Source organism: Diabrotica virgifera, chromosome 7 (genome assembly GCF_917563875.1).
Source record: "Diabrotica virgifera virgifera chromosome 7, PGI_DIABVI_V3a".
Lineage (NCBI taxonomy): Eukaryota > Metazoa > Arthropoda > Insecta > Coleoptera > Chrysomelidae > Diabrotica > Diabrotica virgifera.
The window spans coordinates 64,792,520-64,810,936 of NC_065449.1; the positions used below are offsets into that span (position 1 = coordinate 64,792,520).

An 18,417-nucleotide genomic window follows, 5' to 3' on the forward strand; every position below is an offset into this window, starting at 1 on the left:
AAATCTTAAAATTGATCATGTTTAAATATGAAATACTTAAGGCAAGTAGTTTTTATTAACATTATTTATCAATCTGTACTAAATGAAGCGGGCTTGCGGCACAGGTTTGCTGGGTAGATTTTTAAACGTAACAGTATTAACGAAAAACAGGGGTAGTTGTTAAAGTGCTTAACTTTTTTATTATTCAACATAAGCGAATGAATCAAAAAACAGAATGTTAAGAAAATCTGAGGCTATAGTTTGGTTATAATTTCAGTATTTTATAAAAGCTAGAACATTCCACAGGGTGTTCCAAAGTTTGAGAAAAAAACACAGTTTGATTCGTACACCCTGTATACAATGACAATGTACCTGTCTAGCAACAATATTATTACAGCGATATTGATAAAGAATAAGGCTATAACATATTAAAAAAATTACTTAAATCGGACATCAGGTTTAGGAAATACAAGACATTAAAAATGACCCATTTTTTGGGGTGCCCGTTTTCTCTGCCGGTGAGTGTAGAAATTGATTGCATCAGTATTGAACAAGTCATAGAAATAAAATACCACTGTCCAGCTACCGAGACATGGACACAGAAGTGAAGAGATCAAGTACAAAAAGCAAATAGACTGGCAAGATGCATTAATAATGTTACATGACACAACAGACGTATTAACACTGACACTGAAATTAAGTAAAGAATTTATAAAGCCAGTGTAAGACCAATAATTAATTACGTCTGCATTAGAAACAAGACCCACACAGCCACAACACAAAGAATACGGTAAACGGCAGATATGAGAGTACTGAGAAGAATTGCGGGAGATATGCTATGAGATCGAAGAAGAGGGGAAGTGAAGACATTAGAATAAAACGAAGAAAATAGTTTCTACAGTGTATAAACGAATAGACACTAAATAGAAAAAAAAGAATGGAATAACCACATAATTTGAATGAAGGGGGGTCAACATAATATTAAGAGATAAATCACCAAGCGGTAGAAGAAAAAGAATAATGATGATCAATGAAGTGAAAAAAGGACGAAAGTGTGTAGTTAAATCTTCTGCTGTAATAGAAACATAAGAAAACGATGGTCAGGTCATAAAACCAAGTATGTTCCGATTGAAAAATAATAATTACAGAAAAGGATTAAAAATGAGCCGAATTAATGACCACATTCGTCATTTCTTGACGTTATTAAAACATGTTTCACAATTACCCACAAAGTGGGTACGACAAAGATCCCAATTTAAGTAGTTAAGATTCTTTTGTTAATATTGAAATAAATTCTTATCGTTGCCACTCACTGGATGTACTACTACATACGAGTAACATTTAAATTACGTCAGTCCGCTGAGTGCATAGCACGAAACGCGATAGGAATGCAGACGGACATGGACACTTTGATCGTTGGGAGAATTTTAAAACTTGCCATTGTTTTGTTCTAATGCGACAACTACCAATTTGCATACTGGTTTTTAAAGACATTTTTTATGCAATTCGTAAACAAAATTTTGTTCTGGTATTATTTCTAATTTTGCACTCTCCGGTGTGTATATTAATTTTTATCTTCAGGGTTCTAGATATACTACATTTATTGCCCCACCAATTTTTATAACCGAGTTAAAGGATGTTTGATCGATTTTGCCCATTTTTTCTGAATCCGTAACTTTAGAACCACCTTGTACATTTTTTTTGATATTTGGTACACATATGTGTCATTTAGAGCTCAAACCATCCAACTACTAATCACAAGAAAACTCCAGGTCCGGATTACCAAAAAATATAAAGTCATTGTGACCTTGAAACAACAGCCACACCACAAGGAAGAAGGAAAAGAAAAAGGCCGAGAAGAAACTGGAGGGAGGGAATTGAAAAAGAACTAGAGGAAAGAGAAATCTTTCCAGGTCTATGGTTAAACAGAGAAGAATGGCGGTTAGGAATCAGAAGGCGTTGGAGAACGCTATAAACTGATAGTAGTAGTATTTATTTTCATTATTTTTGTATTGTCATGTATTGTTTAAATAACTTGTAATAAACAAGGATTTTAACGCCAACAGATACTGTTCTGCTGCTTTCCTTGAAATATCTCAGGCTTTTGAGAAGGTATAGCACATCGGACTACAAATAAAATTAAAGAAGCTCCTCACTTCCAGCTCTTAAAATCCTACATAGAAAATAGACACTTCTAGGTCTGGATCCCGTGTATGAAAAAAAAGTTGATTAATAGCAAGCTAAAAATTATTTAATAGCTTAAAGGTGTCTAGTCGGACAAACTTTGATGTATGGGAACACTGGAACAGGGGAAGTTTTAATTGTGGAACAGGTTAAAAATTTGGAACGTCAGACTACGAAAACGCCCCATGTATTTTGTCGGACAGAACTTTCAATTAATTTGTTACCCTTTCATTAAACTGTCCTGCAAAAATCATACTGCTATTTATCACCAACTGGGTATTTTAATGAGTGGAATACGTAGAACATGTCAAATGACAGGAATTATGACAGGTGACAAATAGCAGTCTGATTTTTGCATGACAGTTTAATGAAAGGGTAACAAATCAATTGAAAGTTCTGACCGACAAAATACATGGGACGTTTTCGTGGTCTGACGTTCCAAATTTTTAACCTGTTCCACAATTAAAACTTCCCCTGTTCCAGTATTCCCATACATCAAAGCTTGTCCTACTAGACACCCTTAAGCTATTAACAAATGTTCAGCTTACTATTAATCAACTTTTTTTCCATAAGCGGGATCCAGACCTATTCCTTGTGAAGCACGGTACCGAGCCCACTAAGATATATCCTATTCACTCAGGCATCCCACAAGGCAGCGTTCTCGGCCGAATTCTATATCTTATATACACAGCGGACATTCCAACATCTAGTACAACTACAGTTGCAACGTATTCAGATGACACTGCTAGTCCCTTAAAACACAGATCCATCAACAGCATCAAGGAATGTTCAATCAAACCTAAATAGAATTCAGCAACGGATGAAAGTGTGGCGCATCAAATCTAATGGAACTAAATCATTACATGTAACATTCACGCTACGTAGGGAAACATGCCCCCCTGTACTGTCTAATTCCTCAATCCGAGGACGCTAAATATCTTGGCATGCACTTGGACCGCCTTCTAACTTGGAAAAAAATTATTTTTACCAAACGAAAACAGCTTGGACTTAAATTGAGAAATATGTATTGGCTCATTGGACGCAATTCCAAACTATCTCAGGATAACAAAATTTTACTCTACAAGTCCATCCTTAAGCCCATATGGACTTATGGGATTCAGCTATGGGGCACTGCTAGCGTCTCCAATACAAACATCTTACAGAGATTTCAAAACAGGGTGCTGCGTGCCATAGTCAATGCGCCTTACTATGTATCCAACAAGGTGATTGAACACGACATCCCCCTAGAATCCGTGAAAGAAACCATACAACGTTTTAGTGTTAAATACTGTGAACGAGTGCTAGTGATCCTAATGCGTTTGCCAGACAACTAAATGTGCGGGACGTCTTTGAAGTGCGTAGACTAAAACGGCAACTGCCGTCCGACTTGACCAACTGAATGTAATCAAGTGTATTTAGACTGATAAAATTTTAATTTTAGAATTATTGTAAAGAGGTTACTCACTGGAGTAACTCTCTACATGTCTGTATTTTTTTACCATAACAAATGCTTAATGCCCAATGGGCAGATTGTTGTACTCAATGAAGTTAATAAAAAAAATGTGCCATCTCCTCTAAGAAGGTCGGCAATCATCATAGCAATTCTCACTTTCGATACTGCTGCTCTAAAAATATCAGCAGAAGTGCAGTTAAACCAAGCTCTCAAATTGTTTAACCAGGAGCTGCGTCTTCTTCCACGACTCGTCCTACTCTGTATTTTTTCTTGCATTATTAATTGTAACAAGTTATAATGCTCCTCCCTCATGACATGTCCCAGATATTGCAGTTTTCTAACTTTAATTGTATTCAAAACCTCTCTTTATTTTCTCATTCTTCTTAACACCTCGACATTCGTGACTATCCACCCAACTTATTCTTAATATCCTTCTGTAGGCTCATAATTCGAAGGCTTCTAATCTGTCCGAAACATCTTTCTATAAAACAATACGGAGAACACGTAGCATCTCAGAAGTCTTCATCTTTAAAAAAATTATAATATCCCTGCTACAGAATACTTTTTTCAGTTTGTTGAAAGCATATCTTTCCTGTCCTATTATTGCTTTGATCTCTTCTGTGTATTCAATATTTTCATTAATTATTGTAACCAGATATTTATATTTTTCCACTTTTTTAATTTGTTCTCCATGTATTGTTATGCTTTCTTGGCGCTGTTGGGCTTTTGTTATTACCATAAATTGTGTATTTTTTGTGTTTAGGGACAGTCCGTTTTCTTCACTGACTTCTACCACTCTGTCAACCATTTGTTGTAAATCTTTAAGACATTCTGCCAATAAAATAGTGTCGCCGGCAAATCATGTATTATTGATTGGTCGATTATTTACTTTTATTCCCGTAGTTAGTCTTTCTAGTGGCCTGGATTATTTCCTCTGAATACAAATTGAGCAAGGTAGGAGACATGACACAGTCCTGCCTGACGCCCCTCTCAATCTCTTATTTCATTTGAAAAGACGTTGTTCTCTTTTACTTTACCACAGCGATCTGATTATAATAGATAGTACTAATGATCCTGATCATGTCTAAGATTTCCTTATCAAGTAATTCGATAAGACGGCTTTGTCTGTATGAATATGTCTGACATTATCGAAGGCTTTATTGTAATCCAAGAAACACATATATACTGGTTGATTAACATCTATGTGTTTAAAAATTTTAGCCAATTTGTGCCATAAAGAGACACTATTGATATCTATAAACTATCACCTGACATTTACATCTTACTTCATTATACTGGGCAATTACCAATAAACTATTTCATTGACTTTATTGTTACTTCCGTATATCTTCAGCGAGTTCTGTCGAGAGAAGTGTTAATTGAATCTTTGTACTCGAGAAACCGCTTATGAAACACGTTTGGCTTATTGTTAGTTCTCAACTTTGAAATATAAATTAAATATAAGCTTAACCGTCTAGACAAACTTATCGGTTATTGTTGCTTGTAGATATGGGTGTTTGTACGCTTTGTTTCTGTTTTTATTCTCCGTAATGTCAAAACATTGACTGTTGTAGAAGTAGAAGCTATAACGGATACACTATAATAATAAAATCTCGAAAACGAATAACACTTTGCAATTGTCTCACGCACCATAAAATTTTAAATATGTTTGAACTTTTTAGTTATATAGTAGAGTCCCGCTAATCCGAACTTCGGTAATCCGAAAATCCGCTTAATCCGAAACAGAATTTGACAATAGATTTGCGGAAATGCAGTTACTATAAAATAGACACTACTTTATATAAATATATTTATCTAAAAATGACAATACAATATTATTTCAAGTACTTAACTGTTAGTTTTACTTTACTTTTTTTGAAAAAATCAGTTAAGTTTCCTTGCTTTAATTAAAATTATTCCTCTCCTTTGAAGCTAAATTACGCCAACGTCTCAAAAACATGGTCTCCACTGGTGTGGCGGCGGGATGTTGCTCTACGTAGAGCGCTAGAACTAACGCAAGGCGCTCACCAAGGTGACAACCAAATGACGTGGCAATGGCGAGGAAGTGGTGTGGTGTCCCAGTGGCAGGGAGAATGTATAAACATATTATATAGTTGCATGTGCGACCTTTCGATACGAGCGACTACATAATATGTTTATACAGGTTTAGCAATTATACGTGCCACTAGGACACCACACCACTTCCTCGCCATTGCCACATCATTTGGTTGTGCGACCTTTCGATACGAGCGACTACATAATATGTTTATACAGGTTTAGCAATTATACGTGCCACTAGGACACCACACCACTTCCTCGCCATTGCCACATCATTTGGTTGCCACGGTGGTGAGCGCCTTGCCTGACGCAGCTACTGTCTTGGTTACCCGTTGTTCGCTGTTGACATCTTCCTCATCACTTTCATCAGAGGGTTTTTGAAGGTGCTTCTGTAACCATTTCAATGATTTGCTGTTCATCATATATCTCGTGGCCATCATTAGCTCCCACCCAATCTTCTACATTCTACATCATTGTTATTCTCCTCTTTACAGCCAGAAATATTTTGCATAAGGTCCCTTAACAAATTGGTTTTTTCAGCCTCTAGATCTGGCATTTCTTCGTAAGGAAGGCTTGGCCAAATTTTTTCCCAGGAATTTCTTATAACTTTCTCATTCACAGATTCCAAAGCCAGTAAATGATGTATTTTATATTTATTTTCTTGAGTGATTCTAATAGTGACAGTAACTTATCTTCATCACCGATTAGTAGCCTCAATTACCGGTATTGACTCCAACTTTTTGTCTTAAAAAACGGTGTTTGATAGTACGTCTCAGATGAATGTATTCTTCTATTAAAGGGTTTATTACTTCCTTCTTACTATCAAAGCTCTTATTGCATTCAAGACGAAAGTACTGTAAAAGATCGAGGTCAAGTAAGTCAACCAAATTTGGAACCGTAATTGGAAATTAATAAGCGCCAAACAACTTTTGGTTATTTAAATTTCAAATAATCTTTTTTGAAGGCGATTTCCGAATTGGAAATGTTTTAGTTTTCACTTGTATGAATATTTTTACTGATTTATATGAAAACACAGAAGGGTTGTATTATCTGATTCAGCATTTGACAAATTTCCCGGGATAAAAAATATGATGAAGTTTTATTCTGTTCATATTGTAACATAAACCGTTTTGTTTTAGGTATTATCAGCGCAGCATGGAGCAGCACCCGATAAAAATGCCAGAGAGGATAAAACTGGCGGAGATAAACCCATATCTGACGTGTTATCTCTGTAAGGGATATTTAATAGACGCCACCACGATATCGGAGTGTTTACATTCATGTGAGTTTATTTTAAACTATATTTAGAACTTATGTAGGTATGATACACACATCGGCAAAATTAGCCGAACACCTTAAAAATGGGACATGTTTGGTGTCTCGAATCTCCTAATCCTGTTGTCCGATTTGAGTGATTCTTTTAGTATATTAAAGCCCTATTAGTTAAGAATATCGGTGTAATAATATTGTTGCTAGACAGGTAAATGTCATTTTATATCGGGTGTTACAACATACTGTGTTTTTTTCTTAAAGTTCGGAACACCCTGTGGAATATTCTAGCATATATAAAATATTAAAATTAGAACTCGATTGTAGACTTAGGCTTTCTTAACATTTTCTTTTTTGATTCATTTGCTTATGTTGTAAAATAAAAAAGTTATGTGCTTTAACAACTAGCCATGCTTTTTATCAATAAATCCTCATAGTAGGGGAGGAAAGTATGCTAAATTTGCAGTTACTCGAGCGTTATGGGGACCTATTTCATTGTGAAGAGTGGGTGCTAAAACCAAAAAAAGTTAAGTTAAGTGTGTGTGTGTGTGTGTGTGTGTGTGTGTGTGTGTGTGTGTGTGTGTGTGTGTGTGTGTGTGTGTGTGTGTGTGTATGTGTGTGTGTGTGAAAAAATGGCTTGGATGCGGGTCCGTTAGCCACAGATTTTTATTTTATTTTTACCTCAATTTATTAGTTTTGTTATATTCCCACCTATCTGACTCAAATGACTATATTTGTTTCTTTCAAGTAGTTTATGAGTAATTTAAATATTTCCATTTTATGACAACTTAGTAGATATTCTATACTAATTGGAAAATGAACTTGTGTTTGTCGTAAATTGTAATACAATTGATTTATATATCTCTCGTTAATTTTGCATTCAAAGAAAATATGGTTCAAATCTCTAATCGAAACATTATCACAAAAACAGACTGATGAATTAACTATTCCTAATTTGTGCAGATGTGCCTCATATTTTCCGTGTCGAGTTTTTAATCTGACGTTAGTAGAAATATCTTGCTTTGGCAGGTTATACTTAAATATGTATTCAGGTGGCGGAGGAAGTTCTTGATGTAAAGAAAAATATAAATTTTTTGATATGCTTGAAATATTTTTCCATTGTTTTTTCCATATTTTATTTATTCTATCTTTGACGTCATTTATTGCATCTGTCGATAAGATCTGAGTTAGGATCTCACCATTTTTTATTGCATCTTTGGCCAACTCATCCACTTTCTCATTACCCAGTATACCGGCATGCCCTTTTGCCCATATAAATACTACTTCCACTTTAGACAAATTATTTTTTATATTACATAAAATTTTTGATTTGTATGAATTAAAATCAGTGTTTTGAATTGCATATATTGCAGATCTGGAGTCTGTTATTATCACAGCTTTTTCAATATTATTCTCTTTGATCCATTCTAGAGCTTTTTCGATGGCTATAATCTCAGATGTAAAAATACTACTAGATAATTTATAATTATTATGTTGATGGGTATTTTGCACATACATAGCACATCCTACTCCTGTTTTATTTTTAGAACCATCTGTGTAAATTCCTGTATAATCCACAAAGTCGCTCAGTATAGATTTTACTAAAATATTATTTAAATGATTTGATTCTGTATATTTAGGAGTTTTTCATAAAGTGTGGGACTCTCCATTTTTTAATTTAATTTTCCATTTCCACCAATCGTTTTTTCCGATTATAGGAAATATAGGCTATATCTATCCATAATTGGAAAAAATGTTGCGAATAAAAGTTGCTTATTTTTACGTCAAGGATCCAAATCTGCAATAAAAATTGGGGGCTCCTATTTAAGATTTTAAAGTAACCCCCCACCCCACCTCCGTGGGGGGTCGTGTTTGGTGCCATTCGGTGGATTTTTGAAAAATATTGAATAGGTGTATTTTGCAGTTTTACGATCTGATGTTCATTTCGCGAAATATCGCAGGGTTCGTATTTAAACTTTTTAATTTACCTCCCACCCCTCTCCGTGGGGTGTCACAAGCCCCCACGGAGGTGGGGTGGGGGATTTAATTTAAAATCTTAAATAGGAGCCCCCAATTTTTATTTTAGATTTGGATTTTTTACGTAAAAATAAGCAACTTTTATTCGACACATTTTTTCTAATTATGGATAGATAGCGCTATAATCGGAGAAAAATGATTGTTTCAAATGGAAAATTAAATTAAAAAATGAAAAGTCCCCCACTTTATGGAAAACTTAACTTAATCTTTTTCTGATTTTAGCACATACTCTTCACAATCCAATAGGTCCCCATAACGCTCGAGTAACTGCAAATTTAGTATACATACTTTCCTCCCCTACTATGAGGATTTATTGATGAAAAACATGGATAGTTGTTAACGCACATAACTTTTTTACTATCTTACATAAGTAAATGAATCAAAAAGGAAAATGTTAAGAAAGCCTAAGTCTACAATCGAGTATTAATTTTAATGTTTTACATATGCTAGAATATTCCACAGGGTGTTCCAAACTTTAAGAAAAAAACACAGTATGCTTGGTACACCCGGTATAAAATGATATTTACCTGTCTAGCAACAATATTATTACAACGATATTCTTAAATAATAAGGCTATAACATACTAAAAGAATCACTCAAATCGAACCAGTGGTTTAGGAAATTCAAGACATCAAACATGTCCCATTTTTAAGGTGTTCGGCTAATTTTGCCGGTGTGTATGTATATAAAAAACGGAATATAACCAAAGAGAAACTTTTACAGCGTTTCACGTTAAGAACGGAACGTTGCTTAGATAGGCCAATGTATTTCTTATGGACAATGAAAGCGCACCGATGCCACGCCGTACTGATTAGAATGAATCGTATATCGGCAGTCGAGTAGCCACCCGTGGCTGAGAAGTTTAGCAACATTGATCTCCAAAAGCGTAATGTTCCGTTCTTAACGTCAAACAAAATATAGCTCTTGTTAAAATACATTTAATTTAGTCGGGATAACATTTAACCTTGCTTGACGAACTCCCCATATTTTATTATTCTAACCTTTAGGGAGAGGGTCAATAGTAGTGTAAAATCGTGACTGAATTCAGCCGTTGTGTTAGCAAAAAAAAATCATTCTTGTTCAATATCTCCGCCATTTTCAACTTTTTGACAAAAATCGTACAAACTTAAATTGTTGAAAATGCGATTTCCTACAATTTATTTTTTACATTTTTTTGCACCGTCGATATTTTCTGTGTTAAGGGAGGAAATAGTCGAAGTGGAGCGTAATTATTGAATTGAGTCTATCTACTAAAGTCCAAAGCTTACAGGATGACTCCACAAGATACCTAGTCCAAAAAAGAATAACATAAAGAATCAGAAAGATACGTATCACAGAAAGTAACGGAGTCGAAGAAAGCTGGGCAAAAATTAAGTCTAATATCTCAGCCTCAGCCTAAGGAAGTTCTGGCTGATAAAAATTGATCACTTCCAGAGCGAAGAACTCCATGGTTTTGTACAGAACTAAAGGAAACATGCAAAGAAAAGAAAACAGCTTACCTAAAATACATGTCAACCAAGACACAAGAGGCATATGATAATTATAAGACAATAACGAACGAAACACATTCACTCTAAGAAGAACGAAAAATTATCATATCAAATGGAACCTGATTATTATGGTTTGCAAAAGGAAATATGGTGAAACCGACATATTAACACTGAGATGAACTCGAAGAATTTTTAAAGCCAGTGTCAGACCAATAATAATATATGCATTAGAAACAAGACCCGATACCTATACAGCTACAACACAAAGACTACTGGAAATGACAGAAATGAGAGTACTGAGAAGAATACAGGAAATAGGCTGAGATATCGAAAAAAGAGTGAAGACATTATAGTATGATACAATTGATTCAAAAGATGGCATAACCCAGACATCCAAAGTGAAAGTTATCCTCCAACACCAAATTGTTCTATATGGTCCACATACTGTTCAGAAAAAAGTCACACCATTTTGAGCGTCGGGTTTGGGTGGGGGGGGGGGGGAGAAATCGGTAAATTCGTAGCCTTGAAAAGGTCCTATGTATAATCTTTCTAAAATGAACGGTTCCAAAGTTACGGAGGTAGTATAGTATAATTCGTCCAAAAAAAGGCCTAACCCAAGCATCTAATGTAAACGTTTTTCTCCAACACCAAATTGTTCTATATGGTCCACATATTGTTGTTCAGTAAAAAGTTACACCATTTTGAGCGTCCGGTTTGGGGGGGATGGGAAAGATGGGGGAGAAGTCGGTCAATTAGTAGTTTTTTTAAGTTTTTCGTCAATATTTTTAAAAGTATGCTTTAGCGTAAACAATTTTCTATACAAAAATGTTCTACATAAAATTTAAAACAAAAAAGGTCCTATACATAATAGTTATAAAATCAACGGTTCCAGAGTTACGGAGTGTGATATGTGGAGGTTTTCGATGCATTTTATATTTTTTTATATTTATAATATTATTACTGATGAAAGAAATTTTCTTTAACAGGATTGTGTTTTGTAAATAACTTTGCTATTTCAGTGGCCGATGGTATGTTAGTGATAAGCCCTTGAAGAAGCGTCAACCTCACCACCCAAAATCATCATCAGTTACCCAAAAAATGTAAAAAGTATTTAAACCTCCACTTTTCACCCTTCGTAACTCTGGAACCGTTGATTTTATAACAATTATGAATAGGACCTTTTTTGTTTTAAATTTTATGTATACCATTTTTGTACAGAACATTGTTTACGCTAAAGCATAGTTTTAGAAATATTGACGAAAAACGTAAAAAAACTACTAATTTACCGACTTCTCCCCCATCTCCCCCCAAACCGGGCACTCAAAATGGTGTAACTTTTTACTGAACAATATGTGGACAATTTGGTGTTAGAGGAAAACTTTTACTGTGGATGTCTGGGTTAGGCCTTTTTTTGACCAATTATACTGTACTACCTCCGTAACTTTGGAACCGTTTATTTTAGAAGGATTATGCATAGGGTCTTTTTTATTCATGAAGTTTGTTCATGCTAAACCGCATAGTTTTAGAAATATTGACGAAAAACGTAAAAAACTACGAATTTACCGATTTCTCCCCTCTCTCGCCCCAAACCCGACGTTCAAAATGGTGTGACTTTTTTCTGAACATTATGTAAGTAGACCATATAAAACAATTTGGTGTTTGGAGGATAACTTTCACTTTGGATGTCTGGGTTTGGGTCTAGTTATACCATATTATTAGAATAAAATGTAACGTACAGTATATAAACGAATGGACACCAATAGAAAAATCAGCGTGTGGGGATGCAGCGTGGTTATCTGCGATATATTAGGGGTTTTTTCTATGGACACCAATAGAAAAAACCCCTAATATATCGCAGATAACCAAGCTGCATCCCCACATGCTGATCCAAGAACCGTTCCTCTATGGTGACAGATTTGGACCCTCCTTGGCTGACTGGACGCTTTACTGGGCTACGGCAACTTCCCTCCTTCATATCTATAGCTTCTGTGCTAAAACCACCTTCTGAACCCCTGCTCCACTAGCAATTTTGCTCCTTCACTCTTCACCTAACAGTCACAACAAGCTTACTCTTATCGTCCCTATACTCCTGAAAAGGAGGTTCCTTCACCCTGAAGAGCCACATGCCTAAACGGGCTATAAATAGCGCGTTTCCATTCCAATAGAAAAAAAAGAATGACAGACAAATTCAACCCAATAAACGTGCTAGTTAGGAAAATTTAGGGAGCTTAATGCATGTAAGTTATTATTTATGTTCTTTAGATACTTTGGATTTATCTTTTTTATGTCTTTTGTTTATTGTTTCCTTGGAAATCCCCCCCCCCCCCTCTAAGGCAAAATTTTCCTCCTAAGGTAAAATGTCTAGATCCGCCCCTGGTTTCCTCAGTAGTTTGTCTTTGTTAGTCTTGTTTGCTGTATACTGGTATATTTGAGTTGTTTAAACCTTCTCGTTATATTGATTAATAGTTTTTTTGTCGTGTTTGTCATTTTTTGCATAAAACAAATTAAAATATCCTCAGCATTCAGTTGAACTATATAATATTCTATTCCATTGTATGTATTAGCATTTAAATACTTTAGGTTGGTATATTTCACTATTTTCATTTTGTTGAAGCGTTTCAGTTTCAGTTGGTGTCGTTGTATACAAATGGAATTGCTTGTTTAAATATGTATAGCCTCTATATAGAGCCGAAAGCCGACTTTGTTATTCTATCAGATAATTATAACCTGTAAAACTACATATCCGGGAATTAGCGTTTGGAACACTTTTAAAAAACATACCAAATTAATTAACATCGGGCCAGTAATTTTAAAATTATATGAGCTGATTTAAAATAAATACATAAACAAAAGAAGGTAGAATTATAAAATATTTTGTTAATTTTTTCTGAAAATCGAAAAATACTACAGAAAAAAATTTAAAAAAAATGTTTAGAATAAGCGTAGGAAGTTTTTACACATTCAAAAAAAAAAAAATAAGGAATATGTGGTTGACTATATTGCTCTTAAGAAGGTGTATGTTAGGGTATCTTGAGAAGTTCTATATTGTTCCCGCTTACAAAGAGAAACTTTTGAACCAGAATATATCTAATCTAGACTATATTTTCGTATTAACGTAAGGCTAAGAATTCCCCGTTTGCCAATTAGTATAGTATAGTTGATCCAAAAGATGGCATAACCCAGACATCCAAAGTGAAAGTTATCCTTCAACACCAAATTGTTCTATATGGTCCACACAATGTCCAAAAAAAAGTCACACCATTTTGAGCGTCGGGTTTGGGGGGAGAGGGGGGAGAATTCGGTAAATTCGTAGTTTTTTAAGTTTTTCGCCAATATTTCTAAAACTATGCGGTTTAGCATGAACAACCTTCTATACAAAATTGTTCTACATTAAATTTTAAATAAAAAAGGCCCTATGCATAATCTTTCTAAAATGAATGGTTCCAAAGTTACGGAGGTAGTTATAGTATAACTGGTCCAAAAAAAGGCCTAACATAAACATCCAAAGTAAAAGTTTTCCTCCAACACCAAAATGTTCTATATGGTCCACATATTGTTCAGCAAAAAGTTACACCATTTTGAGCGTCCGGTTTGGGAGGGAGATGGGAGAGAAGCCGGCCAATTAGTAGTTTTTTTACGTTTTCCGTCAATATTTCTAAAACTATGCTTTAGGGTAAACAGTGTTATATACAAAAATATTCTACATGAAATTTAAAACAAAAAATGTTCTATACATAATTGTTATAAAATCAACGGTTCCAGAGTTACGGAGGGTGAAAAGTCGAGGTTTTCGATACTTTTTATATTTTTTGGGCAATATTTATGATATAACTATACCAAAAACCCAGACATCCAAAGTGAAAGTTATCCTTCAACACCAAATTGTTCTATATGGTCCACATAATGTTCAGAAAAAGTCACACCATTTTGAGCGTCGGGTTTGGGGGGAGAGGGGGGAGAAATCGGTAAATATAAAAAGTATCGAAAACCTCCACTTTTCACCCTCCGTAACTCTGGAACCGTTGATTTTATAACAATTATGTATGCAACCTTTTTTGTTTTAAATTTTATGTAGAACATTTTTCTATAGAACATTCCTTACGCTAAGGCATAGTTTTAGAAATATTGACGAAAAACTTAAAAAAACTACTAATTTACCGACTTCTCCCCCATCTCCCCCCCCCCAAACCGGACGCTTAAAATGGTGTAACTTTTTACTGAACAATATGTGGACCATATAGAACAATTTGGTGTTGAAGAAAAACTTTTACTTTGGATGTCTGGGTTAGGCCTTTTTTTGGACCAATTATACTATACTACCTCCGTAACTTTGGAACCGTTCATTTTAGAAGGGTTATGCATAGGACCTTTTTTATTTCAAATTTAATGTAGAACAATTTTGTGTAGAAGGTTGTTCATGCTAAACAGCTTAGTTTTAGAAATATTGACGAAAAACGTAAAAAACTACGAATTTGCAGATATCTCCCCCTCTCCCCCCCCCCCCCAAACCCGATGCTCAAAATGGTGTGACTTTTTTCTGAACATTATGTGGACCATATAGAACAATTTGGTGTTGGAGGATAACTTTCACTTTGGATGTCTGGGTTTGGGTCTAACTATACCATACTAAATGATGTCATTAAAACGATCCAAAAAAGAGGATCATCACATGGAAAGGTGGCAAATATATTAAAAGAGATGAAACGACTTTCAAACAGATATCTTTCAGCGAAACAAGATGGCCAAATTCAGAAGAATACGTCATAGACGAACATCATTCTCAGTCGACGATACCACTAGAAACAAAAGACGGAATGGCAATAAGTTTTATCAAACAATTCAAGGCAGCTGTAAAAGAATCCATCCCTATCTTGAGAAGAGTCGTCTTAATCAAGATCAATGCAAAACCATTCGATCTAAATAACATATGCACCGACAGCCGATATAGAAGAGTTTTTTGAAAAACTTAAAATTGTCCTCAAACACGCAAAAAAGGAAGAAGTCAACATCGTATTCTTCTTCTTCAGTGCCTTATCCGGTCCGGATGTTGGCGATCATCAAGGCTATCATTGTTTTGTTGACTGCTCTGCGAAACAGCTCCGCGGAGGTTATCCCAAACCATTGTCGGAGGTTTTTCAACCACGAGATACGACGGCGTCCCGGTCCTCTCCTGCCAAGTACTTTGCCCTGCATGACGAGTTGAAGAACTCGATATTTTTCTTCGTTCCGCATCACGTGGCCAACATCGTATTGAATGACATGAAAAACATGGTTGGAAAAGAAAAGATTCAACAAGTGACGGGAGTTTTCAAACAGGGAGTAAATAACGAAAAAGGAGAATTTTGCCAGGAAATAGATTATCTCTCTCTTCAATCCTGACCCCCCGGAGGGAGTGTAGTGGTCGACGTGATGTCGTGAATTGTCCGTCTCCAAAGATCTCTGTCTCTGGTCATTTCTTTTAACTCATGCATAGGTCTTTTGCATATTCCTGTAATCTGATCGATCCATCTTGTTGGGGATCCTTCTCGTGATCTTCGGCCTTCCACCTTTCCTTGTATAATGAGTCTTTCCATGTTTTCTGTGTTTGCTCTCATAACATGTCCAAAGTATTTTAATTGTTGGAGATGGACTTTACTGGAGAGTCGTTGGCTAACTTTAAGCTCCCTTAAAATTGAATTATTTGTTCTATGGTCGGTCCAAGGAATTCGTAGCATTCGTCTCCAACAGAACATTTTAGTGGCGTCTATCTTTCTTCTTTCCGAATTTCTCAGGGTCCAAGATTCACATCCGTAGGTCAGTATTGGGAATATTAAGCAGTTGATCAACCTCATCTTTAACGCTCTTGAAATTTGACAGTCCTTCCATATTGTGGTCATTTTTGCTGTGGCGATTTTTGCTAGATCACATCTACGTTTTATTTCTTCTTGTAGTGACCCTGTGTTTAGTCACTGAAAGCAGGATCTGACAAGATGCCATTGGCATCGTAAAATACGATACCACCTGTTATATTCCTCCGGTATCAATCCCTTATCAAATAGCTGTAACAAATCTCTGTTTTTTGCTATGCTAGATGGCAAGTTTTTATCGACTAACATAAGCATGCTTATGTTAGTTGATAACCCAGCTTGCTTTTTTCTTGTCGACTGCCATGCAGTCGACAATAAAATAAGGAAATGAAGCTTGGTGACGCATCATAATTGAAATGGATTCTGTTTGTCCCTTCTTTCACGAATCTCATCTTTTTATCTTAAACCACATTATTTTTTCGCCGTTTTGGTCTTTTGTTCGGTTTTTAATTAGAGTGTGTGATAATTTTTTTAAATCATAAAAGTCGTAGTACCTATTTAAAATTACACTTGAATGGTTCTATACATACTTTTTTATCATTGACCTTGACATTTTTAGTTTCCCTTGCATTTTGAAAAAACAGTAATCTGGCATACCATAGAGAGACCTGATTTCTAGCGGTTTAGATGGTGCTATGTATAGAGTCAACTTCCATACAAGAATGTCCCGACTCTAAAAATTTATGTTACGATACTGTCCTCCGCAGGTATAAGAAAATACACTTATTTCACCTGCTTACATATTCTGGGACACATTTTGATAAGTAGTTGAGTATAATGCTTTCTATTTCAGAACTTCCTCGACTACCGTTAATTTCTGACCAGGCAAAACGGTAAGCTGCATTTGGTAATGCGGCTTCATTTACACACAAATTGTAGACCCATAATTTTCGGGAAGAATATATGAATTGTCCAGTTAATCTGGAATCTGTAGTATAGCCTGTAGATCGAAGGTGATTGAAACAAAATTCCGTTGTTGATTAGAGCTTTTCTTATCATTTCGTTTTTCGAGATTCCATACTTCTTTTTTTTCTGATGTTGTTTGTAACTGTTTTCTAAATCCGGTTTCTTATTTGGATTAGCCATATCATAATATGATAGGGCTAATTAATATTATTTATTACAAACTACACAATGATCTTATTTAGGACAATAAAGCTTAAATTATAGTCGTTAGAAAATATTCTTCGGTATGTAATTTCGCTAATACCTTCCGGTTTCTTCAGCTGACAATCATTTATATAAGGAAAGTTGATACATTTTCTTTGTACTCAAATTTTTGTCCAAATATCTTCGCTTCGAACTTTGGCGAATATGATGTGGGACCATGATTGGAAAAGACTCAATATGAGCCTTCACAATTTTTCGGTTTTCATTGCTTGTTTTATTTGGCAGTATATGCTTGCCTCTTTTGCCCGTATCTGCATAACAACATAGAATATCAATTTTTCTTACAAAATCTTGCATTAACGACGCTGATATACAAAGTGTCTTACAAAAAAACTTCTCACATACCCGTACCTCTTGACCATTTAAAGAAACATAGTCGATACTATCGATTTTACCAGTCGATATGAATGAGAAATTTTAATAAAATATACATGTAAAATATATTAAAGACATTTATCACCTTTTTACTGAATATGGTATACAGCAGTAGAAATATATTGTTGTCCGGCAAAATAATATATGTGCGCTTACTTGGTTTTACATGCAACAGAACTTTAATTTTGTGGAAGTAAGTAGCGATATATTGTTTTACTTGAAAATGAAAAGTTGGTTATGTGTAACTTATTTGTTTATCACACAAATTATCTGTTGAATGGTAAGTCGTATCATTTACTGGGTTTTGCCTGTATGTAGAGCGTAAAAAGCTGAGAATTTTGGTATACTTAACTCAATATTTTAAAATTTGTCATTTACCTGGTTTTCGCAGTATACCGACGATATATTGAATAACTGTGGAGACAGTATACATCCCTGTCTGACACCCCGTTCTGGATGAAATTCGTTTGAAAGTGTGTCAAGAACTGATCCAGTAGTGTGTTCGTATAGTTCAGTTCTAAGCGAAATAAGGTGTTGAGGTACGCCTACTTCTTTT

General features: G+C 35.1%; 1 protein-coding gene across 1 annotated transcript in view; it reads left to right on the top strand.

Moving 5' to 3' along the window:
* The window catches only part of LOC114328804 (polycomb group protein Psc-like), a 727,697-nt gene that overhangs the window by 232,548 nt on the left and 476,732 nt on the right, over positions 1 to 18,417 (top strand). Inside the window, exon 3 of the mRNA XM_050656461.1 lies at positions 6,814 to 6,956. Coding sequence (XP_050512418.1) covers positions 6,814 to 6,956 — 143 coding nt within the window. The remainder of the gene's footprint in view (positions 1 to 6,813; positions 6,957 to 18,417) is intronic.